Source organism: Chlamydotis macqueenii, chromosome 1, assembly GCF_036417535.1.
Source record: "Chlamydotis macqueenii isolate bChlMac1 chromosome 1, bChlMac1.mat, whole genome shotgun sequence".
Classification (NCBI taxonomy): Eukaryota; Metazoa; Chordata; class Aves; order Otidiformes; family Otididae; genus Chlamydotis; species Chlamydotis macqueenii.
Window position 1 is genome coordinate 182380160 of NC_141556.1, and position 25899 is coordinate 182406058.

General features: G+C 36.7%; 1 protein-coding gene across 1 annotated transcript in view; it reads left to right on the forward strand.

Moving 5' to 3' along the window:
* The window catches only part of NAA16 (N-alpha-acetyltransferase 16, NatA auxiliary subunit), a 65719-nt gene extending 40751 nt beyond the window's left edge, over positions 1-24968 (forward strand). The window contains exons 10-20 of the mRNA XM_086771800.1: positions 11677-11749; positions 11976-12145; positions 12515-12667; positions 14587-14715; positions 15291-15504; positions 17581-17774; positions 18473-18581; positions 18928-19026; positions 20069-20212; positions 22838-22935; positions 23204-24968. Coding sequence (XP_086627926.1) covers positions 11677-11749; positions 11976-12145; positions 12515-12667; positions 14587-14715; positions 15291-15504; positions 17581-17774; positions 18473-18581; positions 18928-19026; positions 20069-20212; positions 22838-22935; positions 23204-23404 — 1584 coding nt within the window. The 3' untranslated portion in view covers positions 23405-24968. The remainder of the gene's footprint in view (positions 1-11676; positions 11750-11975; positions 12146-12514; positions 12668-14586; positions 14716-15290; positions 15505-17580; positions 17775-18472; positions 18582-18927; positions 19027-20068; positions 20213-22837; positions 22936-23203) is intronic.
* Positions 24969-25899: the final 931 nt, after the last annotated feature.

Here is a 25899-nt window from a genome sequence, read left to right on the forward strand (position 1 = left end):
TTTACTTCCAATATGTAAACATACATGTACTAGACCTTTCCAAAGCAGCAGTAAATTGTTTAATGAGGAATGTTCTTCTTGTGACTTGTTTGCTGTTCTGCTTGAGTAGTCTGCTCTCTGCAAAGCTGGTGTACTGAGCAGCTTTCTCCTAGCTGAGAGTTCTCTAAGAATTACTCAGAAGTGTAAAGCCTTTTACATATGGGACAGAATGTTTCCAGTGCAGATGTTTGAGGCAAAAACTGGTTAATGCAGTCATAAATGTTGCATGGTTCAATCAAAATTACAAAACTGCAATGTTTATCAAGTGCTACTTTACTATAAACTTTCCAATTCATTACGCTTGTACAAGCATACTCTAAAAAGGAAATAATGCTGTTTAAGCAGAGTAGGTGTACATAATACAATTTTACGAGTCACTTTTTGAATACCAAATACAAACTAAACTGCTTTAGACAACTACAGGAAGCTTTTTCTTGAGTTTAGTATTTCAAATAGCAGGTGTATTCATTGGTGGTATTAAAGTATCACTTGTTTTATTTCAAGAGTAGCTGTTATTAGTGCTAGCAGTAATGAACAGCAGCAGCAGTCTTCACTTACATAGCAAGTTAGCATCATCTTGAGATGCTAAGTCAGAGTAGGATTTGATGGTGTATGTAGTCAAGCTTGTACAAATTACACAGAAACTTGTTGCAATGCAGCTGTAATGTTTGGGAAGATACGCAGTTTACTAGCAGTGATGTGTATCATAAGGCATACCTCCAAACCAAATCCAGTGCAAAAGGGAGCTCTAGGTGTGCTTGATTTTCAGCAGACTTTAAATTCTGAGTGTATCTGACACTGCATTGGTTGCATTTCATGTTTGAAATGATTACAAGTCATTAATGGAGATGTTTAGTTGTAAGGAACTAAGTATAAGGGAAAAAAAACTTAAAGCTAATAAAGTGCTTGTATCTTATTATTTCTGTAAAATATACTATAAATCAAGATGTGTACGTTCTTAGAGTGTATGTGGGCGCTAAAGAAACATATGTAATAGAAGGCTACTTTCTCTGCTACTTACAAAAGATGTAACTCATTCCTTAGATGGTCAGGGAACAAAGACAATGTATAACTTTCTACGGTTGTGGCGTGGGTCAGTTTTTTGCTTTTTATTCTATTTTAAATATGGTACTGCAGAGTTAAGTCTTTGTGGCTAGCCAGTCCTTGTAAGCTGGTAGCTCTGTAGTGAAATTCCTGATAATTATGTCTGCTTAGCCACCACATGCTGAGAAATGCTGAAGTGACTAACTGTGATACTGTAGAATTAGCTTTATAGAAGAATAAATAATAACTTTCTATTAGCTAGGTCAAGATGGCTAGTTGCAAGCTGACTGGAAAGGTGTTTTTACAGGTAGTTGAAGTTAATTTTAGAATACCTAAGTTTCCACGGAAAGGGAGTGCAAGATTCTGTTGCAGCTGCCTAGCAAACCAGATCCAGGAAGCAGATCTGAATGAAAACCCGCTGATTTTTTTTGACAGTTGACTCTCATTTAGGTCAATTTAAAATGGCTGTGGAACTTCCCTTTAGATGTGTGTTTTACTGCAAGAGGTAGATTCTTGTGTTGCCCTGTGTATGCACATGCATATGCATATGTTTGACAGTGCTTTTGTTAGGGAAGCAGGAATAAGTATTGATGACTGAGTTAAATTAAAAAGTACAGATGCACCCACAACTGAACTGCTATTTGTTTCAAAGCAACACTTTCACTGAATGTCATACGAAATAGTAAAGCTTCTTACAGAAACAAGCTTGGCATCTGTATATGTCAAAGATACATAAGACACTTAAGGAGACTTGTGTTAATTAGAAGGCTGCTTGTCATGTTTTCCTGTTTCTCCTTTCATGGCATGAGGTGGTAAAATAACTTTTAATTGTAGTTTTTATTGCATTCAGATGTTAGCCATATATTAAAATGTAAGCAATGGAAATTCTCTGAGGTTGAATAGCCTTTCACAATTGGAGTAATTTGTTTGAATGGTATCTCTGGGCTTGTTCCTTGTTGGGTGGGGTAAAAATCTGTATTGGTTATATAACAAGTTGTGGTGCAGGAACTTTTCAAGTGAGACTAAGGAAGTTGTTGCAAATAAATTATTGTATAGCTGCCTTGAGTGAAAATGGAAATATTCAGTCATTTGCATACCCTACACATTTTCCTTTTTGCACTGATAAATCTGAGTGTAAAAATCTTCATGTTTCAAAGTAGCTGGTGGTACAGTTTTTAAATAATGGAGGAACATTGCTTTAAAAAAACCCCTGAAATTAACCAGTGTGAGCTGAAAACCACTTGTTACACTGTTCTGTGAACAGTGTAAGCTTATAAATGTTGTGATCTTAGATATTCTTTTAGTTTAAATTTGTAGTAACTTCTAGGAAATTGAACTTCTTTAGATGGCTACCCGTATACACCTTCCTGTGTGGATTCACTGGAAGAGCTTGAACTCAACCTTTTTGTGCAGTGCAAGTGTGCCAGCTGGCTCATGTGTTTGGCATGCTCTGTTCTTTGCTGCCTTGATAAAAAGCACATCTCAATTCATGCCAATCACCTCTTGGCTAGAGATGAAGATGCTGTTGTCTTCATTAGGGTGTAGTAAAACCTTTCCTAATGTGTAGCTGCCCTCCCCCCACAGATTTTCCTGGTTAATTGAATTTATGAGCCTTTTTCTTTGAGTCTATTGACAGCTTCTTTATTTGAAACTTCCTTCCCATCAGTATTTCTATCTGGAAAGGTATGGTCACAGTGCCCTGAATTGAAATACTGTTAATCGTGTGATGGGGCTGTGCTAGATGCAATAGAATATCAGAAGTGTGCCTCTGCTACCAGTCATATGTGTGAACTTTCAGACGTGAGAAATATTTGAGTGTCGGCATTTGTAGAGATCGGGACTTCAGGTTGAGCTTAACTGGCTCTGAACCCAGGATCCTCCTTTATAGTGTTTCTAGGAACCTAGAGGAGGGGGTACGAGTTCCTTGCTAAGCTGTATGTCTGTCTCATCTGTCATGAGTAATGAAGTAACCCTTTTCAGGGAGGCTGAAAGAAGGTGCCTCTGTGAGCAAAGGGAGTTTTGAAACAGAATTATTCAAGAAATACTACTTTAGAATATGTTCTTGTTTGTGCCATTATTGTGTCGGAGCTTTTTCAATGCCAAGCTATTTCTGGGGAAAGTTTTGTTTAGAAGGGTGTGGAGAGCATAGCATCAAAAGAAAAGCAAGAAACCAACTCTTTACAGTATTCCTCTCCATTATTTTGTGAGTTCAGCTCCCCAGCTTTCAGCTCTGTGTTGGCTGGTTTTGTGTGCGTGTGCAAATGATTACCACTGTCTCAGAAGTGGACTGGTAATGGAGACAACTCAAGAAAGAGGAATTATCTAGTGCTGTTCCTGTGTGCCACAGGTCAGCCGCAAGCCCTGTTCAAAATGTTGTCATCAAAGGCCTTCTCCAGAACTCTGAGCCAGGATTGCTTTCTGTCTTAACTTATTTAATACTGAATTCATAAATATTTTTCGGGGCCATTGATACCATTTCTGCACATTGTGAGCACCTTCTTATCTCTGAGATAACATCTCATTGTAGCGAAGACTTCAAATATTGGCGTAGTATTCTTACGGACTGTTTTTATTGTTTCTTCTCCATTTCCCATGAGGTATTTAGAGTATTACTTCAGGGTACGTACTAGATACTTTCTGTCTTGTGAAAGATACTCCTAATAACTTGACCATGAGGACTTTCTGTCAATCATGGTTTTCTTCTGGCCCAAGGAAAATACTTTGCAAGGGCTGCTGTTGAAAAGCTCAGTTTGTTATTCAGTCTTTAGGTATCCCATGTTTTCTAGACTGAGGACTGTTTTGAAGTTGCACAGTAGCAATTTCCTTGGGGTACTCTGTACAAAACAATTTGCAAATAGTTTCTAGGTGTTTTGAAAAACAGAACTAGTTCAGTTTCTCCCATGGACATAAGGATTCTTACCAAGTCTAGCGGCTGTCTCTTCTCTGCTGAAAAAGTCGTGTCACGAACTCAGCTACATCCCATTCTCTGAATAAAGAATACTATTTTCACTTAGAACTTGAAAGCTTTGTTCAAGTACCACTACTTTACAATACCGATGAGAGGAAATACTGTCAAAACTCAATTGTACTTTGAGATGAAAACAGATTGATTTGTTCACCTCCGAGACATACTTTTCTGCTATTGAAGTGAGTTCTCTTTGTCTTTAGGAGTTGTTTTTTCAAATAAGTTCTCACATTATTCAGAGGTGTTTGATTTGTTGATGGCAAATTATGTGGTGCTGTGGGGTTGGTTTCTGTGACCTGCAAGGCCACTATTCTAAGCACAGTGCACAATACGTGCAAGAAACAAGTTTTCTGCAGGAAATAAACTACTATGAATAGTTCTCTTTAAGAAGAAAGATTGTTCTGTTCCGAGTTTCAAGGACAGATAGCATGTGTTCTTGCCCTTCAAAGAAAGGTTGTGCTCTTTTTTCATGTGTGCATCCTTTCACGTTAAGTGAAAAGGCAACATGCAGAAATATTGCCTCTGCAGGTTGGTTTCTGCTGGCCTTCTCCCACTTTAGGTTTTCAGAACCAACTGAAAAATCAGACTTCCCAGTGGTGAAGACCACTCATGTTGACACTTTGAATCGTAAGAAAATGCAGCTGTCTGACATCTGAGCCAAATCGTCAGATTCCAGAATTGAGAACATCTGTCTTGGGAAACATCCGATTTCATTTCCAGCACAGAAGACCTTCATCCTCTGGAAGATGAGCAAGTTCATGAAGGGTATCCCCCTTCTGCCTGCTGTTTTCCCTCTCCTTTTCAGGCCCTTCTGCATAGACTTTTTTTTGCTAGAACAGAAGTGTTTTATCAATATAAGATAATGTTTCTGTGAAATCACTCCCATATTTTGAAGGAGGGAGAAAAGTTTGGCAGCAACCCATCCCCTTCCTTGAGAAGGGTTACAATTGTCTTTAAAACTGTCTGCAAACTGAAGTTCAGAAAGATAATGCTCCATGTGTAACAACTGCCTCTGAAATGGAGAATGCCTGTACAGGATACATGATACTTGTGCCGAAATACAGTTAGTGTTTGGACTTTCAGGTTGCTATCTATTTGGAAGATACCTGCTTGGTAATACCAAAGCAGTTCTGATTCCTAGATATTACGGATCTTTTTCCTGCAACTGAAGGTTTTAGGTACTGCTTCAGGATTGGGTGTCTCAAAGGAAGTGTGTGTGCAAGCCTGTGTTTGTGTAGGTGGGGAGTAAGAAGCACCCACACTTGCAGCTCTGTTTTTTTTCTTGTCTGAGTACTAATACTAGATGGTTTTTGGATAGAGAATGATCGTTCTGCGTCATCTTTCTCTTACAGTTTAATTCAAGGACTTTGGGACAAGTGAACCCGAGTAGGTGAGATTCTTGTGAAATATCTATTTTTCTTTTTTAGACCTGTCTGCTCTAATTACTGAGAAGATAATACCCAGAAGTTTGAGAAGCCTCATTGGGTCACCTACTGGAAGGTGAAGAACTGTTGGCTAATTTTTATCCTCTAGCCCTTTGTGGAAGGTTATGGAAGGGATTAGCCAGAGTGTTTCCACATGAAGTCTCCAGCAGTCATGGGCGTCTCAAACTTGTAGCATTGGTTGAATTCTGTTTGAAGAACAAGGTACAATTTGGGACACTGAAATATCAGAAGCTTGTAGGTCTGACACTGAGGCAAGGTTGGACTGTTTCTGAGACAGCAGCATCCTCTTCTTTAAGACACCAGCTACTGTTTTGGAATGAGTTGCCATGGACTGTGCAGCTACTTGAAGGCGAAGAAAAAGTTACTATCATTGAAATAACTGAATAATTAAAATTATTCTGGATGTAGTATGGAGCTGTTAATAGCTAGTCTTCAAAAAGTTTCAGTTCTCCTAAAAAAAAAAAAGACATGCTAATACTTAGCCTCTAATACGTATGATTATTAGACATTCCATGAGGAAACAGTGGTTTTCTAAAGTGTCAGTTTCCTACTGTGTGGTCATTCCTAGAAGTGATCCATTTGATGCATGATGGGCTATTTTAGTGATTTAAATGTCACGTTGCGCATATTTGTGCCAAGTAATGTGTGATCTTGTTTCTGTCTGTCTTCTTACCATTCCCCACTGTTTTGTATCGTATTCATTGCTGATTGTGTTCAAGGCAAGATAACGTACCCCTTGCCTTTGTCTCAGTGGTGTAAATAAGTATGAATTCTGTAACAGTTTAATTTTTCTATAAAAAGCACATACTAGAGCACGTCTTTCTGAAGTATTTCTGGGATTTGTCTGAAGATTCTTCTGCACTAATGCACAACTAAATTTTCTTAAGACCATTTTGTCTATATTTACAGGTTAGTAGTATATCTTGCTTGAGCAGCTTTATAGATGCACCTTGAAATTTTGTATCTCGGCAGCAGTATTCAAACTTTCCCTTTTGGTTGTTTGCCTTTGAGAACAGTGCAGATGATATTAAACATTTTCCCAGGAATTCAAAAGGCAGGGGCTCAAACCTGTGCCAAATGCTAAACATATGGATTACTTCTGAAACAGCCTACAGTAGACTTTAATCTGTTTGTGACTGGAAGTGCTGGTAAACAAAACACCTTAAATGTAGTGATCGTGACTGATAAATTAACAAACTGAATCTTTTTTTTAAAAAAAGCTATTAACACGTAAAATGTACCACTTTATGGTACACTACAATATTTCTATATGATATTGATATTTTGGTTCATTTTCTTGCAGTTGTGTAATTGAAGAGGGAAATATGGTATTTGTGTTTTGACAGTTGTCATGGAAACAGAAATGTTATAAAATATTTTACCCAACTGCTGTAACAATAGGCATGTACAAAATCATTTTAGTAATTTAACATTCGTAGTAATGAACCAGAGTTTGAGCCTTTTATTTGAAAAATTTCCATCCCTACTTCTTGCTAGTGGACTGACTTTCATCTTCCATTAAGTCTTCTACCTAATCTTTGTTACATATGTTCCTTAAAAACCTTTCCATATTAGTTTTCTCTTTACTTTCATTCCTTTGTCATTCTATTAAACTTAACCTCCTGCATGGAGTATAGGAAAAAAGTCAAACTAGGATTTAGGCTGCTGTAGCTGTGACATTTTGGATCCCTGTATTATTATTCTTATCTTCAGTAGTCCTGGTTTTGCTCTCTGTCTGAAACATTTCTGTGGCAAGAGTCACTTGGTATATGGCATAACATGGAGCACAGATCTCCACTTAATGACTGGCCCATAGGTGTCATGGTAAGAACTGTAAGTGCTGATAGAATTCTAGCCATCAGCTGTTTCTTTCCTTTAGATTGTCCCTTATGAAAGAGGACACACAATATTTCTTGATACAATCGGATAAGTAAAAAGTAATGCTCACAGGAAAAAGTAATTTAAGAATTGGAGTTGAAGTGAGTTGTGTTCCTGTTGCTTACAGTTTAAAAAGAAATTAAGATGTGTGTGCATGATATTTATTCCAGTCTTGGTTTGTATTTCTCAAATACTCATTTGAAGACATTTACTCAAATTTTACTTATGAAAATATCCTTTCCAATTGAAATAAACTGCACAAGAATGAAAAAAAAAAGACCATTCTGGCCTTTGTGGAGTCTTTACTTCAAGTATTATAGAGTATGGAAGATGCTTTCTTAACTTTCATTACACTTGGCAAGAATCTGTACTGGTTTGTGAGCACATGCAATTTTAATGCATTTTTCCCCTTCTTGGATTCATGCCTCTTAGCTCATTGTTCTTTCATAATGAAATTAAAGTTGTAGGTAGTAACCTGTGAGAAGGTTTGAGCTTTGAATTTTGGTTATTTTAAGAGGCTTCTGCAACTGGTTACCCCAGTTCTGGAATTTGCTTGATTCTTGTTAAAACAAAACCTGAGATTTGTTGATGATTTCAGTTATGCTTTTGTGGTACCTTAAGGTTTTTTCAGATCCATGGCAAGGGAATAACTGAAACTTTTTTTCCTAGAATAATACAGTTTGAAATTAACTCATGGTCATTATCGTAGTATTTGCAAATACCTCAGCCTGATTTTTAGAAACTGTAAAATGATCTTTCTAAATGCTACAGCATTCTTCATAAATAGTAAAATATTATTGCTTTTAACATGGCAGCGACGACTCTACAATACAGATAATAGGTGGCAGTAAATCCAAGAGACACATTTTACTACTGAAATTGTGGTTAATGTGGACACAAATTAGGGTTCATATTTCCAGATCATTTATTCTGTGAAGAAGCACATGAGCCTGAAATTACTTTCCTAAATTTCTAGTAAGAGACTGAAGTATAAGCATAAAAGGGAGGAAAAAGATTGAGTAGTCATGAGAACCAAAGAGACTGTCATTTACATCAACAATGTCTTCAGTAACCTAACTACCTGATCTGCATTGTTTTTGTAGCTGTTGCTTTCACTGAATACTTGTTCCCAAATGTGTTCAAAGCAGTTTTCAGAATGGCAATTCCAGTATAGTTTCTTGGAACTGTAGAAGCCAAAACCACTGCAGAATTCTGAATTTGGAATAACTTAACATGTTTTAAAACATGTTTGGTATTCTCTGTCACCTCAAGGTCAGAGGATTTCATTTCATTGTTGCTGTAAGCTGATTGAAGACCCTCCTGCTAGGAAGAGAGGCATTCTTGCTGCCTCACTGCCCCAGGTCTGTTCCCTTGATGATGGAACTGTATGCTGAGGTTAAGTATGGAGTAAATTACTTGTAATCCTGGGTACAGCAACTAGCACTGACTCAAAGCAGAGACCAGGCACATGTACCTGGCTCAGAAGTGATGGCACGATTCTTTTTGGTGGTAGTGTGGTCTTTGTTCTGCTGTGAAGCCATACTCCAAAGTGTGGAGTAGGCGGAAAGAATTATATGTAGAGTTTGGTGGTGATGGAGTGTGTTTATTAAATAAGTAAAGAGTCTTTCTGGCTTCACATGCAATCTTGTCACTTGCAGTCTAGCAAAGCTAGCTAGTCTCAAGAGAATTTGGGTTTACTAACAGTGAGATGAGATAACTTTGGGAATACTTTGTTGCGGTGAAAAGCAACAGGGAAATAACACTGTTGTGCATATACACTGCAAGCCTGCTACCTGAGGCAGATGTCTACTTCTGCATTCAAACTTGTTTTAGAGAAGAGAATCTTCAAAGGTTTTATGAGGTTGTTGAAGGTTTTTGGTTTTTTTTCAGTAAATAGATGTCTGAGGCCAGATAACAGCTTAATCCATTTACTTACCTTTGTCTGTTTACTTCTGGCTTCTTTACATTCCTTTATAATTTTGTAGTTATTTGAAGTCTAGTAACACTTTATATTTGTGTTTTTGGTACCAGAAACCATTTCTTATGAGATTTGTTTAGAGCTTTTCAGAATGTGTGTTTGTGTTTATACATTTTATTATACTTTTGAGACACTTACACTGCCTGCATGTGACTTGGGCGTGTTACCTTCTCTGCTCCCTTTGAAATGAAATGTTTGGCATTTCTTGCATGTTGTGCTGAATTAGTTTAAATAAAGTAGTATCCTGCAACTTGTTTACTTTGATTTTCTAGAACAAGACTTATTCCCTTCCACTCCTCTCCCAAAATGTATCTTGAAGTGAATGTGTGCTTTGTCAAATCCTGCTTTTTAAAATTTTGCTGTCTCTCCACAATATTTTTTTATTTTACTCTTGCAGCCAAGTTTTTTTAAATGTAGGATCATCTTACTTTTAACTGTTGAAGTTTTAGGTTTTTACCATCTATAAGTTTTGTTTAATTGGTGAATTTAGACATTTTCCTGCTATGCTTAGAGACAGATCTTATTTTTTAAGACCCTTCTGTGTTTTGAGTATATGTACATAGATCATCTTTTGGATTGTTCTTTTTTCCCTTAGAGGCTGGTTACTTGCTGACTCTGGCAGGCACATTTAGAATGTAGCTACAAAAAGCTCAACCTGAGCTTTTCATAAAATGATTAGAAATGCTATGTGGCACTTGTAAGCCATGGACTTAGTATTGGAATATGTCGTAGCTAAGTCTCAATTGGGACCAGACTACGCAGTCTCTCTCTCACTCCCTCCACCCTCCGAGAGAATAGGGGGAGATGATATAAGGAAAAACAGCTCGAGGTTTGAGATAAGGACAGGGAGAAAATCCTTAAAGTTACAGTTACGGGCAAGACAGACTCGACTTGGGGGAAACTATGCATTTATTACTAAAATGAGCAGGATAATGAGACAGAACAAGATAACCTCTCCCCCCCAAGTCTTTTCAGAACGGCTGCCCCAGCAGGCCCTCCACGGGCCACAGCCACCTTCAGGCATCCACCTCCCCTGGTGTGGGGTCCTTCATGGGCTGCAGGTGGATCTCTGCCCCTCTGTGGACCTCCATGGGCTGCAGGGGGACAACCTGCTCCACCATGGTCGTCACCACAGGCTGCAGGGGAATCTTGGCCAGGAGCCGCATTACTCCTCCCCCTTCTTCACTGACCTTGGCATCCGCAGCTATTTCTCTCACAAGAAAAGTTCTTCACAACAGGCTGGCAGATGCCTCTCAATCTCTTCACATCATCCAGCTCATCTCCTCTCCACTTCTTGCAGCCGGGCCGGGCCAAGTTGGGCCCAGTCGGCTGCCTGGTGGGAGGCCAGAGGGTGAGGCCTGCAAGGCCCATGAGGCCTGCACCTCCCCCTCTGTGCCTCTGCCCCCGCTCAGCTTCTTCACATCTTCTCTTCTCTTCCCTTCCCCCCCTCCCCCCCTTTCTCCTTCTTAAGTTTGTTATTGCAGAGGCGTTATCACAGAACATTCTGCTACCAGTTGGCTCAGCCTCAGCCAGCAGTGGGTCCACCCTAGGCCCGGCCGAGTCCACTGAACAAAGGGGAGCGACTTCTAGCAGTTTCCTACAGAAGCTACCACCTTAGGCCCCCTCTTACTAAACAAAACCACAACAGAATAGTTCATTGTCATGAAATGTAGGAATACTAACATTATGTGTTGTAAATGTCAAACTCGTATAGTGTGAGTTCAAAATTGTGTCAATTTTGAGTCTTCAACCTTGGAATGAACAGTATTGTTGATGAGGTCTGATTTCAGAAAGTATTAGCCTTAAATCAATCAATAAATCTGTCAGTAGATTTTTGTGTTAAAAGATGCAGCCTGTATTCTGGGCAACAATACCTCTTTAACAATGAAATCTTCACTGGTACATTTCAGCCTGTCAGAAAACCACTGAAGTCTCTTTTGTATCTTCATTGTTATGGGAAGTTCTTGCAAAGTCTTTTCCAAAGCACCTTTTTTCATTTGACTTAGTTCAGATGCTTAAAAACTAATGGCATAAATAAAGAATCCAAACTATAATTTAAAAAGGATACTAGTCAAATATACTTGATTACTTTCTGCTGTAAGCTGCCGAAGATTACACCTGTTTCCCTGCCATATCACCAGTTAAATTGAGTGATCAAAGGTAGCTTGTGAAAGGTGAAGTAAACTATATCAGGATACATCCAATCTTTTTTCCAAATTAAGTGATTGCTTTAGTTTATCTAATTTTGCCTAAGTGTTTTTTCAGTGTGTTAATTTATGTAAGCATGGTAGGTAAAGCATGACTTAAGTTGGTATTTTTATATGCAGGTTTCTACAATCCAAGAACTTGTTACTGGTTATGAAGCTGCTTTGAAAACTTGTGACCTTTTTAGTACATGTGGTAAGTTTCTATGGTCTTATATTAATTACGCTGTAACTACTAACACTGTTTATGGCTGTTGTCAAGAAGTGCTGATACTTCTTGCAAGAAAACAGTTGTAATAGCTGCTACTAAATGAATGCATTACAAGAAATATTTCCTTAATTTGCCAAGCTTTGTTTTTGTGGTTTTTTCAAATGCAGTCTTCAGTCTTACTGGTTACTTTAACTTTTCCATTTTGTTGCAGAAAATGGAGAGAAAGAGCCCCCGACAACACTGCTTTGGGTTCAATATTTCCTGGCACAGCACTTTGACAAACTTGGCCAGTGTTCTTTGGCCTTGGATTACATCAATGCTGCAATTGCAAGCACTCCAACATTAATAGAACTATTCTATTTAAAAGCAAAAATTTACAAGGTAAAAAGTGAATTTGGACCTGTAGAGTACATAGTTTGTAGAAAAAAAAACCAACCCATCAAACTGATGCGAGCGTGTGGATAGTATTTCAGTTAGTAGTGGTTGTGGGCATTAGTTTCCGTGTGGGTTTCTTTGTGGATGGTTCTGTCAAGAAGAAAATGAAAACCCCTTTGTTTTGTTTAGGCTTTGCAAAGCAAATCACAATATACAGCCAATTTTCATTCTGAAAAAATCTGGGAGCAGAGGAGAGTGAACCATAATACTGCCTTTTGTTATTTCTGAGGGAGAAATACCAGTAACTATAAATTTCAAGAGTTGGTCAGTATTAGGCCTATACTGAATGTTAACTACTTAATTTATTCCTAACAGCATGTAGGTAACCTCAAGGAAGCTGCCAAATGGATGGATGAAGCACAGTCTTTGGATACTGCAGACAGATTTATAAATTCTAAGTGTGCTAAATATATGCTGCGAGCAAATATGGTGAAGGATGCAGAGGAGATGTGCTCTAAATTCACGAGGGTAGGTATATTGCTTTAATGAAGAGAGATTTTTGCCTCTGGCATTTTGTTTTTTACTCATGTAACTTTTCACCAAAGTTAAAACAAATAATTTTGGTTTTTGTGTGTCTATGTTTAAGATAATGCTTTCACAGTTAGTGGTAGATAACTATATAGGCTCATATAATGGTTTGAGTTGGAAGGGACCTTTAAAGGTCATCTATTCCAACCCCCCTGGAAAAAGAGCAGGGACATTTTCCACTAGATCAGGTTGCTCAAAGCCACATCCAACCTGACCTTGAACACTTCCAGTGATGGGGCAACCTGTGCCAGTATATCACTGCCCTCATCACAAAAAAAAGTTCTTATGTCCAATCTAAACCTACCCTCTTTAAGTTTGTCTATTGCACCTTGTCCTGTCACTACAGGCCATGGTGGAAAGTTTCTCCCAGTCTTTTTTATAGGCCCCCTTTAAGTACTGAAAGGCTGCAGTAAGGTCTCCCTGGTGCCTTCTCCTCTCCAGGCTGAACAATTCCAACTCTCTCAGCCTTACTTCACAGGAGAGGTGCTCCAACCCTCTAACTTTTTTCGTGGCCCTCCTCTGGAGCTGCTCTAATGGGTCCATGTCTCTTATGCTGGTAGCCCCAGATCTAGACGTAGTACTCCAACTAAATTCTGGGGAATTCTGGGGGAAAAAAAGTTTTTTCAAAGGTAATTGTCTGGAATCTTTTTTATTTCTGTACTTCTAAGTACCTCTCTGAAATGCATCTGATGGATAACTTGTTTACAGAACCTGTTTTTCCACTAATACCATCTGAGCTAACTGCACAGGAACGTGCATTATATTCATTATGATTTAGCACCAGCATAAGTGTAATTTGAACTTGAATATTTCATTCCTTTAAGCTAGTACCACAGACAAAAACTTTGTTAGCACAGTCCTCTCCTTAAGGATGGGGTAAACACTTCAAATTCTGTGGTTTTGACATTCAACAAAATCTAGATCCATAAAGACTGGATTTCCATATTAATGTAAGTAAATATGAAGACAGCCACTTGGTAGGATTTCCCAGAGCACATAAATGAAGTAGGTTTCTTATTCTTAATTTTAAGTGTGAAAGCACTTGAAAGTTGTTCTGAGCTCCCTAGATATTTCTAGGAACTATTGAAAACTTGATTACTAAAACTCAGCCCATATGCTTCTCAAAAGTGTTAGAGCAAGAAATACAGAACTCTAGGAGAGATACCTGTGGTAAGATAGGATAAATCTTTATCCTATTTATCCTAAATAATTAAATGTTAGAGTTGAACTGGATTTTCTAGTATAAAGACTGTTCCGGAAATTTGGTGGATAGCATTTCTTATATTCTGAACGTGTTTCCAGTTTGATTATTATTTTATTTAAAGCATTGAAACTGTAAAGAATAAGTCCTAGAATTTTTTTCTTCTAAAAGTATGAATTATACATCTAACTTCATCTTTTAGGCTAACAAGTTCTAAGAAACTTATTTATTCATATAAGCAGAATATATTGGTGGATTTTTAGACTAGTAGATGCCATTTACCTGACAGAGGGGGAAAAAACAAACAAGCTATTTTCTGAACTTGGAGAGTTTTACAAGTAGTGTTTTCTGCCCCCAGTTATAAATCATTGAAGTAAGACTGTGTATACAAGCATGAGCTAATCTTAAAAATCTGTTGAGACACTAATCTTTTTCAGTTTATTTTTCAAAAATAATTTAAATCTATTTGTTTCTATATTGGGGAGCATAGGATAACACAGGTATTGTTCTCAGTTACTGGGTGGTTATATGCATTTTCTGTTCTATTCCAAGTAGTTGAAGAATTGATTGTTTCCCACTAATGGCCTGAAAGTAGCCATAGTTGAGAGCAGTTGCTGGTAATTGTAATAGCAAAAAGTGACAATGGCACTTATTTCAGGAAGGAACTTCTGCTATGGAAAACCTGAACGAGATGCAGTGTATGTGGTTCCAGACTGAATGTGCTGCAGCTTATCAAAGGCTAGGGAAGTATGGTGATGCCTTGAAAAAGTGCCACGAAGTAGAAAGGGTAAGTAGGTACAAACACCATCAATTTCTTTCCCAGCATTTCTCATACACTAGTGAAGATATTTGCTGATGTAATCAGGGTGATTTTCTTTGTACTAGAAACTTTGTTTACAAAGATTTTTAAAAACAGGTTAATACTTGATGGTTTGTTGCAGTAGTTAAGATGCCATTCCTAGCTATCATGGGCAAAACAATTATTTGAGGAGAAAAGAATTCAATATAAAATACCATGTCTCCTAACTATACAACTTTTTGTACGCTAACATTAGTACACTAATTTTATGCTGTCTTTTGCCAATTGTTGTTTTAATTAGAGCAATCACATTTCAGTTGGCTTTTAAAGAGTGCTGAAGTCTTTGAACAATCACATTTTTGTTAACAAAATGAGGTGTTCCTGGGTGGGTTTTTCCCCCTCCTGACTGGTTATCTTGAACAATCAGTATTGTAAGGATGGTGCTATGATTGTTAAATATTGCCTGTAAATAATATCAGTTTTAACTTTACTTTTTTAATTAAATTAAAATAATAGGCTAAGCAAGGGAAGTGTATAAGACTTTTTTTCTTTTTTAATTTAAGCATTTTTTTGAGATAACGGATGATCAATTTGACTTCCACACATACTGCATGAGAAAGATGACTCTTCGTGCCTATGTAGACCTTCTGAGATTAGAAGATGTGCTCAGGAAACATGCCTTCTACTTCAAGGCTGCTCGATCAGCAATTGAAATCTACTTGAAGCTCCATGATAATCCTCTTACCAATGAAAGCAAAGAACAAGAAGTGAATTCAGGTATCTAGACCATTATGGAGGCTCATATATGTATGACACATGTAAAAAAAGCTTATTAAGCTAAGTGCTATAGAATAGATATGAGTTGTAACATACATGAGTTTTTCCTCTTCTCTGTCGTGATTTGGTAACTGAAAAGAGATCATAGATAACATGCTACAGCTTTCTTCCTCTGTTCTCCTCTGATCATATTGTAAAACTAGTACATGAATGAGCCTAGCTATAGTTGGAGTACATACGGATGAGTGGCATTCCAGAATATTAAGAGGAAGAATAAAATTCAATTCAACCATTTATCCATTTAAACAAAAGATAAATGTAATTAACCGATTTTGGGAGAAAACAATCTGTTGTTTCTTAATTCATCTGAATTGTAAGAATTTATTTTTGATCTATGTATTTATAACCTAGTAATACTAGTTAACACTGCATTACACTTTATCATTTTCACATAACTTCAGGACCAAAGAATACATGAGTAAGTTTGTATTAGCAAAATCAATACATTTAAGAGACTATTTAAAATCAGTGTTAAGTGGAAAGCAGACTTTCTTAGGAAACCAGTGGGGTGTGATTTGGAAATCTGATTCAATGACAAATGAGTTGTGAGGTTTTTTTTCTATAAGTTAAACAGTTGCTTCTCCTCTTGTGGAATCACAGCTACTGTCAGCACTGCAATGGCTGTTGACTGAAGGGGTGAAATTAATGTCTAGCTCTTTGCAAAGGAAAGAATATTTGTGGAGGGAAATGTTAAACTAAACCAAAAATGCCACTCGGTATTGCTAATACAATCTTACCTTTAATTCAGAGGTGAATAATAAGTTTTTCCATATCTGACTATGTATAATGAACTTCATATAAAAAAGGCAGATTTCACAGCATGGTTCAAATTGCATAGTTTTAGTCTCCAATTTCAATTTGTTTCTCTATGCAGTGTAAGATAGGTGTGTGACAGAGGATCTTGATAGCAGAAATGTTATCGACATTAAGGTGGAGAAGAGTCTAAGTCATGTTAGTTCATTTGCCTGCTGTGCATTGGGATTAAGTAGACTCATCCACAGGGGAAGACGGTGCTGTATGAATGGAGTAAAAAGAACGCTTGCTTTTCATTGCTTCCCTGTCTCAGGATGGTAACTGGCCCCAGTAGAGGGGTCATGGTGCCCTGGCCACAAAAAAGATATCAGTCTCCTCACGATGTTATTAGCACAGATCCTGTTCTTAGTGAAACATCACAGTAGACAGTGGAAACTACAATATTATTCTGGCTAAACTAGTCAGGTCAGTGGGACAGCAGGGAAGTAAGTGGGGTGAATGGAAAGGCTGAATGCTCTTCACTTCTGTATGAACCCGTAGGAAACCATGTTTTTTGTGTTCTGTTTTTCATGCAACTGTTAAAATTCCTTGGTTTATCTAAAAGCTAGTCTGCTCTCAAAATCTGAATGCAGCAAGCAGCCTGAAGATTCATATGATGATCCTGCTAAAACACACCAGAGTATTTTACTTCTCACCCCAAACAATACCAGTTCTTGCTTGCATTTGTTTAGCTATCCCATGGCATTTGCAGAAAATCAGTGCAATTATTATGGCTGTGTATTGTTCAGACACTTTAATGAAAGATAACAAGCTGGTTTAAGATAGAGTGTAAATCTGCCTGGATATTTCTAGCATTAGAAGGAAGCTGAGCTACACTCAATATGGGAGTTTAGTATTACCCTTGAAAACCATTGAGGATTTCCTAAGGTAAAACTTGTCATAGATGCAACAACTTACTTATTTAACACTAGTTAAGAGTGTTGAGATAACATAGTTGAGATTTCTGTAACAACTGTGACAGAAAATATGCAAGATCAAGTGTTGTGTTATGCTGTAAATAGTAATCCAGTAGTTATGTTGGACTTACATAGTGATGGTAGCCTGGCAAGTGCTGATATTTATGGAAATCTCTGTAGAAGTATACCATTTTTTATATAGGTGAAGAGCATAGTGGTGTGTCTGAGCATTTTCTTGAGAGAAACAAGATTTTAACTTATATTAACAGAGTATTTACTTTTATCTGTTTGTTTTCTTAATCTGTAGAAAATCTCTCAGCCAAAGAATTGAAGAAAATGCTTAGCAAGCAAAGAAGAGCACAGAAGAAAGCAAAACTTGAAGAGGAAAGAAAACATGCAGAAAGAGAGCGACAACAGAAGAATCAAAAGAAAAAGCGAGATGAAGAGGAGGAGGAAACTAGTGGACCCAGGGAAGAGCTAGTTCCTGAAAAACTGGAAAGGGTTAGCATGGTATTTTCATGTTAAATTTGTGATTATCATAAAAAGCCTACAATATGAGACTACTATCAAGTTCTCCTAAAAGAATCCAGCATTTTTATAAAATCACTTCTGCATGCAAAGATACCTTTTTGTAGTCCGTCTCTACTTAACACTAAAGTAATATTTTCCTCTAATAAATCCTAGTTCTATATTGATAATATTGTTACTCTCCTTAAATTTGGGGTTTTCAGAACTGTAGGCCATGCTTCATTAAAATAGATACTGAGTAAAAAGATAGTTCTTGCCTGAAGGACTCGTTTTCATACAGTGAATAGAGAAAAACTAACAGAAATGCAATTGCAGTTCACAAAATTTGGAGACATGAGCCAGTATTTCTCCAAGCACAAGGAATTACTTTGTTTATCGGAGTACCTTCAGAAGTTTAAGCTCCTTGTCTAAGGTGATTGTTTCCTAAATGCTAAATTAAAACACTGACTACGTTACATAAGCAGTGCCAGAGTTGTCTTATCAACATGAAATCATGATTAAACACTTTCAAATCTTGCTGTTCTTGTAGTTCAGTTTAAGCCAGAAAGTTGTCTACAGTTCACCTTTGGCCTCTGATTATTTAAATGCTCTGAATAGCAAACTGTCCTTAGTGGTTTTTTTTATTTGACATTTATTTTAAGCTTTAAATTTCACTGTGTTTCTTAAACCAGGTAGAAAATCCATTAGAAGAAGCCATTAAGTTCCTTATACCACTTAAGAATCTTATTGGAGATGACATAGAAACACATTTATTAGCATTTGAAATATACTTTAGAAAAGGTAAAGTACTACATAATTTTTTTCTTTACAAAATTGTAGCCCTTCACTGTGACTTGTGGTATCTGAATGTAGCCTAAAATGGACTGGAAAATAGGTATTTACTTGACAAAAAAAAATAAGAGCAAAGTTAGTTGTAGTATATATTAGTAAATGCTGTAGAAAGATATTTGCAATGTGTTCTTTAATTATCTGGGGGGGCATGCATTTCTATGTTATTAAGCAATTTGGATGGGAAAAATCTTTCTAATGTTTGTATTAGATTTACTAAAGAAAACAGTTGATACAAAGAGGAAAAAATTATATTTTCTTAATCTTGGTATGTTTTTGTTTTTTCTTCTTCCCACAGGAAAGTTTCTCTTAATGTTACAGTCTGTCAAAAGAGCTTTTGCTATCAACAATAATAACCCATGGCTACATGAATGCTTGATTAGATTCTCTAAAGCTGGTATGTGTGTAGGAAGTATGTATAAAGATACAGGAAGTTGTATTTGTGCAAGGACGTAACTATGTATTTTTGTAATGTGTAAATACTCTTGAAACACAAACTAATATGAAGAAAAAGAAAAATAGTTTGTTTTCCTTGGTAATACTTAAGACAGGTTGTGCTATGCGAGGTACTGTGTATGTATCCTATTATACTCCTTTCTCCATTAATCCACCAGGTGGACACAGTAACTCATTTCGGCTCAGTTTCACAGAGGAGTAGGTGTTCCCAAGATCCCTGAAATTCTAGAGTTTTTTAAGAAAATAAGTGGTATATATGAGAGCTTCTGACTGAAGCACAACTATGCATTGTCACCTTAGTCTCAGACAGCAGAAGGTTTACACGACAGAGCACTTTTTCTTCTCTAAATGCATTGTTAATGCTTTTATAGAGCTGCAGATCAAATTGTGTACATGCTTGTTTTCCTACATTTTAAGTACAACTAAGTTGACTTTTAGAAGTCTGGTAATAGATGACATCAAGAATAAATTTAAAATACGGGGAAACTGAACAAGCACTCTAGAGCTTATAATTACTTAAATGTATATAATGTTTGCTCTGAAGAAACACTACCTGACCTGGTGCTTTATTTTGTCATGTGAACCAGCTTAGATAAAGTCAAAGATTTCTTAATATAATAACAGAAACTGTATATAAGACAGCATTAAAAGGAGCTGATTGAGTGTATCTTGCTGGCTTAATTCACAATTAGGCGACTTAAATAAAATCACTTTGACTAGTCATGTGTTTTTTTTTTTTCTGTGCAGTATGTATTTATGTTGAAAAATACTAATTTTGCATACTTAATCATAATCTGACAGATTTGTTTTCCAAATACCAGAGCTTGTGTTGACCTGTAGTACTGTTTTGAAGTGGAATTTGTTTCTGTGCTCAAATTTTTTAAAAAGGCAGTTTTAGCACTAATGTTTATGGTTTCATACTGTTTTCTACAGTTGTTTAAATTACTTCTTTGTGTCTTTCCCTCTTACCTTCCCCCTTCTAGTATCTGACCATAGTAACCTCCCAGAAATTGTGAGCAAGGTCCTAACTCAAGAAATGCAGAAAATCTTCATTAATAAAAACTTGGAAAGTTTTAATGAAGAATTTCTGAAACACAATGCTACCTCCATTCAGCACCAACTGTCAGGTTTGTTTAACTATTTAATGCTCTTGAGAATTAGATGAAGTCATTTAAATCCAGAATATTTATATGCCGTCCATAAATCATACATAAATTCCAATGAGCTAGAAATTCAGATGTTTACTTTGGGTTTTTTGTCTCCTTTTATCATGTTAAAAAAAAAAACACAGCCCTTATTCACTTTATTTAGATGCATAAGGAACCTGCTTCGTACCTTGAAAAAGTACAGTCAGACCACTACAGACATGAAAGCAGGGAAGCACTGCCATCCCTTCTGTTGCAGCTTCTAGTTTTGAAATAATGATAAAATATAAAAAAAAATCCTACATGTTGGAAGCACTGCTTTTCCCTGTTTTCTTGCCAACTGCAATGTCTCTGTTCCTTCTCATAGCTTTGTCAAGTAGCAACAGCATCAATAAAAATATGCAAAACTTGCTACTTTTCTGCTCTGTGGTCAACAATGAAAATGAAGTATGACACTCTTTCACTATTTATGAAGAAGAGATACGAGTAGCTGCTAGAGTTAGGTCAGAGGGAGTTGAAATTGAAATTTGTCATGTCTACTGAGTACAGAAGGTTTTGGAACAAAAATTCATGTCACCAGAGAACCTAGTGGAGGGGAAAACTAAACACCTCTCCAGCAGTTAGGAAGCAAAAAAAAGTATAAATTTGTTCAGGCACTTAAGTACTTAGAACAATACTAATTTTACCTAGTTTATATAAGTTACCCAGGATCTGTCCAGAATCACTGGAGAAGGTTAGCTGTAGAGGATCGTTCACCTCACTTAAAGGATGATTAGGTAGTCCATTAAAAAATCCCAAGATGCACTTCTAAAACAGGGACAAATACTTGTAACTCTTTCCTGTTGAGCAAGTTCAAGACTTGGGAAGTCAAGTACAGATATCCCAGCAGGTGATTGCTCTTGAGTCTTACAGGTGGGTTCTTTCACTCTTGTCATCTATTAGCCATCTGAGTGTTTTCCAAGTTCTACTTTCAGGTCCTCCATTAACATAGAAAATAGTAGTTACTTTGTCATAGTAATTGTCATACTTAGAATTTGGCTTCACACTGTCTACATCTTTAGCGTGTTGACAGTGGTGGCACCCATGTTAGAAAGATGTCAGGGACCCCTTTGAAGAAGGATGAGTCTATTCACATTCAGTGGAGGTGAGAGGCTTAAATGTGTAAAAGCTCCTTTGGGTCCATTGATCATTGTGATCCAGCAATGTATCAATTTACAGGCAGTGGAAACAACTGTGGGAACAGGATTTTAAAGTGTGGGAAAAGGATTTTCAAGAGTGAACTTACCATAGACCTGTCCTTGGTAGCTTTGGGACTTCACCTGTATGTCAGTATTCTGTTTATGCTAAAACAGGTTTGAAGCAATTGACTTATCTACAGTAAAAAACTTCTTAAACCGTCATCTTTAATCCAAGTTTGAAAATATAAAGGTCTGAAAGACCTAAACCTGAAGTCAGAGTACAAATCAGTGTTTTCTTAGCTTAAAATGATTACTAGTAAAAAAATAAGCAGAATCCTAATCGCTTCTTGGTTTCTGTACCATAGCCTCCCTGATTTTAAACAAGTGTAAGTAGGTTAAGTTTAATAAGTTGGTTTGGGTTTTTTTTTATACTATGGTGACTCAAGCCCAAGTATATTCAGTCTAGCAATTTTTTGAAACCTTCTGGATACAAAAAGCAGTAAGAACTAGCGAACTTTAACTAGGAAAACAAACTTAATTGGAGAAATGAGTTGAGCAAGAGGAGACAATACACTCAATCTGTTTGTTTTTTTTTTTTTTTTACTTTTTCAGTAAAACAGTTTCTTAAGCTTCTTGCTCTTCATAGTAGGTTACGTAGTGCAGCGTTTCTGGACTTTGTATTTGATAAAAGGAAAGTGTATGAAATGCTTACATGTTCATTAAGATGAGATTTTAAATTAAAGCAGCTGTAATACTGAAGAGCAACACAGTATTTTGCAGAGATGCCCAGACCAGTTTTGCTGAACTGTGGTCCAAGAAGCTGCATAGTTACATTAATGCAGTGTCTTCTCACCAGTGTAGTCTAGGCAAAATACTGAATGTGGATTACACTGCCCTTGTATCAAAGCTGTTTCACTTAGCTCCAGATTAGTAGCCCAGCTTCGCCTTACTTTCTGCAATATGGACATACGCTGGTCTGAATGTCTTCTGTGTTCCACAATTGTTCAGTAACTGAATTGTTCACCTCCAGTACTTTTCAAAAGAATTCAGAGTATCTCTGAGAAAATTTATTTTGCTCACTCTTACCTTGGTAGGAGGGGTTCCATTTAGCCTCGGGATTTGAAGGCCTTAGTCATCAATGGACTCCTTATGTGTATTTCTTGACTGACAGGTCTCCAGTGAAGTGAGGCATTTCACTTTTGCAGAGGCAGATCTCTTGTATTACTTAATCCTTATGCTTCTAATATGTCTCAAAATAGCTTTTGTTTTGTTCAAGTTAGAAACAATAGAAGAAAGTGTCATTTATCCAGACTTGTAAAAAGTCCTAATACACATTGATTTATAAGTTTTTAGGTCTTGTGTGTCTGTATATACAGCATTGCATTTAGGAATGCTATAATCTAAATGTTGTGTTCTTTCTTGTGATAAGGTGCGAAGATGATGTATTTCCTGGACAAATCAAGACAAGAAAAAGCAATTGCTGTTGCTACTAGATTGGATAAAAACATGAGAGACAAAAATGTGAAGGTAAAAGATACAGTATTTAAAACCAAAAAAAAAAGTGTGGGATCTTAAGTAATGTGTACTTAACTGCAAGATAATGTACATGTTTCATATGTCATGATAATATTATTTGAAAGAACAAAGTTTCACATTTTTTTCCCTTAAGTACTTATGGGATATCTGAATACCAACAGACTCTGGGTTTGCTCACACTAGTGTTGTTTAACAGTACTTTTTTATTACTAAAACAGTTGTAAGTCACATTTATTAACTGTTACTTTTGTTTCTTCAGACATTAACAAAGGTTTTTGAGGCACTGCTTGATGGCAGTTTTGGAAGCTGCCACACTCAATGTGAAGAATATCAAGCAGCATGTCATAAACTGTTTCCTTTTACGTCTGCCTTTATGCCTGCCACAAATGAGGACGATAGCAGCATTGCATCTGTGAATCATACAGCCATTAACCATGATTTGCTGTCTAATGAAATCTGAAATAGTGTCTGCAAGCCCGCGTGTGTGTGTATACCTACATGCACACATGTATACAAAACTCTGATTCTCATTACATGCTGGCTGGATACAGATCAGGGTTACTTTTCCAGGTTGTATTTTAGTATCTTTAAAAGGTATAAAACAAAATATTTGGATAGTTAAATGAAATGGAGTATGCTATTAGTTATTTTTTTCTCCCAACAAAAACTGCCAATATTTATGTAAACATTATCCTTAATAAGCATTTTTCATGTTTATACTTGTACAGTTTTAAGTCTTTTAATAATCCATCAGCCCTCTCTCACAAAAAATATGGATATTAAAGACTGCTTTCACATAAGTGTCATTACATATACAGATAAATGAGATCATATCTTGTTAATAAATTATCATTTGAGTGTTTTTAGCAGATTAAGACTGAAGTGCTGCTTGAATTGCCCTCTTTGTCTTTTACTGTTCTTTAGGTTTTTTCTGGGTTTGGTTTTTTTGGTGGTGTTTTTTTTTAAATTTAATTTTTATCTTTGGTCAGTTTGGTTTCTTTTGAAGCACATTGACAATGAGAGCATTGACGGTTTGCATGTTTTTGTCAGATGTGTCTTATATGGAACCAGTGTTGATGGATATGAAGATGAGGTTTGTGGGGGGAAAAAAAGGCTTTGTGAGAACTATTCTATCTATCTTGTGTTCCATAGCTATTGTTTCCTTAAGTTTATGGTCAGTTTAACATTCTTGAGTATCCTGAAGCAATTTCCTTTGAAAACAAGAATTTGATACTGTTGTTTGTCCTCTCTTCCATCTTCTTCCTTCTGGTTTCTCCCCATCTGTTCACCTATTGACACTTAAGCTGAAAAATCTGCTCCAATTTTGAGCAAATGCAGAAGGTGTAATGGGGAATACAGTTCTTTTCTACATCATAAAAATTCACTGGTAAGTTTACGGTATTGCCTCCATTAAAAGTCTTAGTTGTTCACGTACGGCCAATACTCCATAAATACTCCTAAATACTATTGCTTTGGGTGCTACAAGGCAAATAGTGTGTGAGGAGTACGTTTTACAGTTAAAACCTGATTAAGGGAGCACAGAGAGGCTGACTACAAATCACAATGAACCTTTTTCTTACTTTGTATTCTGATGCATTAACTATTAAATATACAGCACATCAAAATGGAAGTCTGAATCTAATAAACCTATTTAAAAGCATAGTATTGCTGGACAAAATGGCTAATATGACAGCTTTACATTCTATAAGAACTGCTATCAAAACATAGCTATACTGTGGCTTGTACAGAAAACCTGTTTTCTGGAAACTGTAATGGAATCATTCAGTCTTGGTTTGTTTTTATTTCACTGCAATGTAAATAATTTCAGTAATATTAACTAGCCCCTCAAAGGCAAATATAAGTTCATGAAGAGGGGATTTTACTAAGACAAATAAACTGTTCTAATTAAAATTCTCCTTTCTGTGTCATCTGTTTAGATTCAAAATTGTTGAATGGAAAACTCACTGTAAAAATACTGCCAACATATATGTTATGCTGTAATAAATTATTTTGTACACACTTGCCTTTGGTTTGGAATTTGTGCATATTTGTGGACATCAAACTTAAGCCCATCACATTCATTGTTTTTTTCCATTCAGTTGCAACATTCACTGGTTTAATGTGAACTCTGTAAGTAGTTAAAGAAAAAAAAAAATCACACTTCAGTACATTGAGGCATGTATCTCTCTATTTGGTAACATACTACCATGAGAAATATGGCAAGATGGTTTTTTCTTTTTTTTCACCGTGTGCCATTTGCTGTGGAACAACTTGCTCAAAGATGTCTGAAGCAGGGAGAGAGGTAGTTGACCACAATGGGATTGTTTTGGCTCAGCAATACCCTAGAAGCACTTTCATCAACTTGTGTGAGGTGAAGACATGAAGTGGTACAGTGGTCTTCTGTCTTTTCTAGCGATGACACTTACATTGCTGGAGATTTAATTCAGGCCTTCAAAAGAAGGCTGTGGCGCTATGGGTAAGAGTGCTAATCCAGTCTTCCGGTATCTGTTTAGCTTGGCACTTTAAATCAGACTTGAAAAAATACCTGGGATATATTTTTCAGCAGTTTATTTCTTGACAAAGTAGATTCGCAGTTTTGATTTCTAGACTAAAAATTGCAGGAACTCTTGAGAATTCGGAAAATACAGAAAGTGAGTCTTCAGTCACCCAGTGTGCAGTGTGTTTCTCTTAGAACCACTGGAGGCATAAGCTGCTGAGTTTTCTTCAGGGCTGTCATCACAGACGTGAACAACTTGGCATAATAGATGCTTGGCAATCCTGTAGACTACTGCAAAGACAGAGTAGGGTGAGTGGTACAGGAAGGATAACAAAAATAACGGAGAAGAACAGAAAGGTCTTGTTCTTGAAACTGTTCTGAAAAGATTTGGTGTCTTTTCAGTGACTTGAATTAGAAAAGGCATCAAACTTAACAAGCCTTTTAAGTTGTCTCAGAGG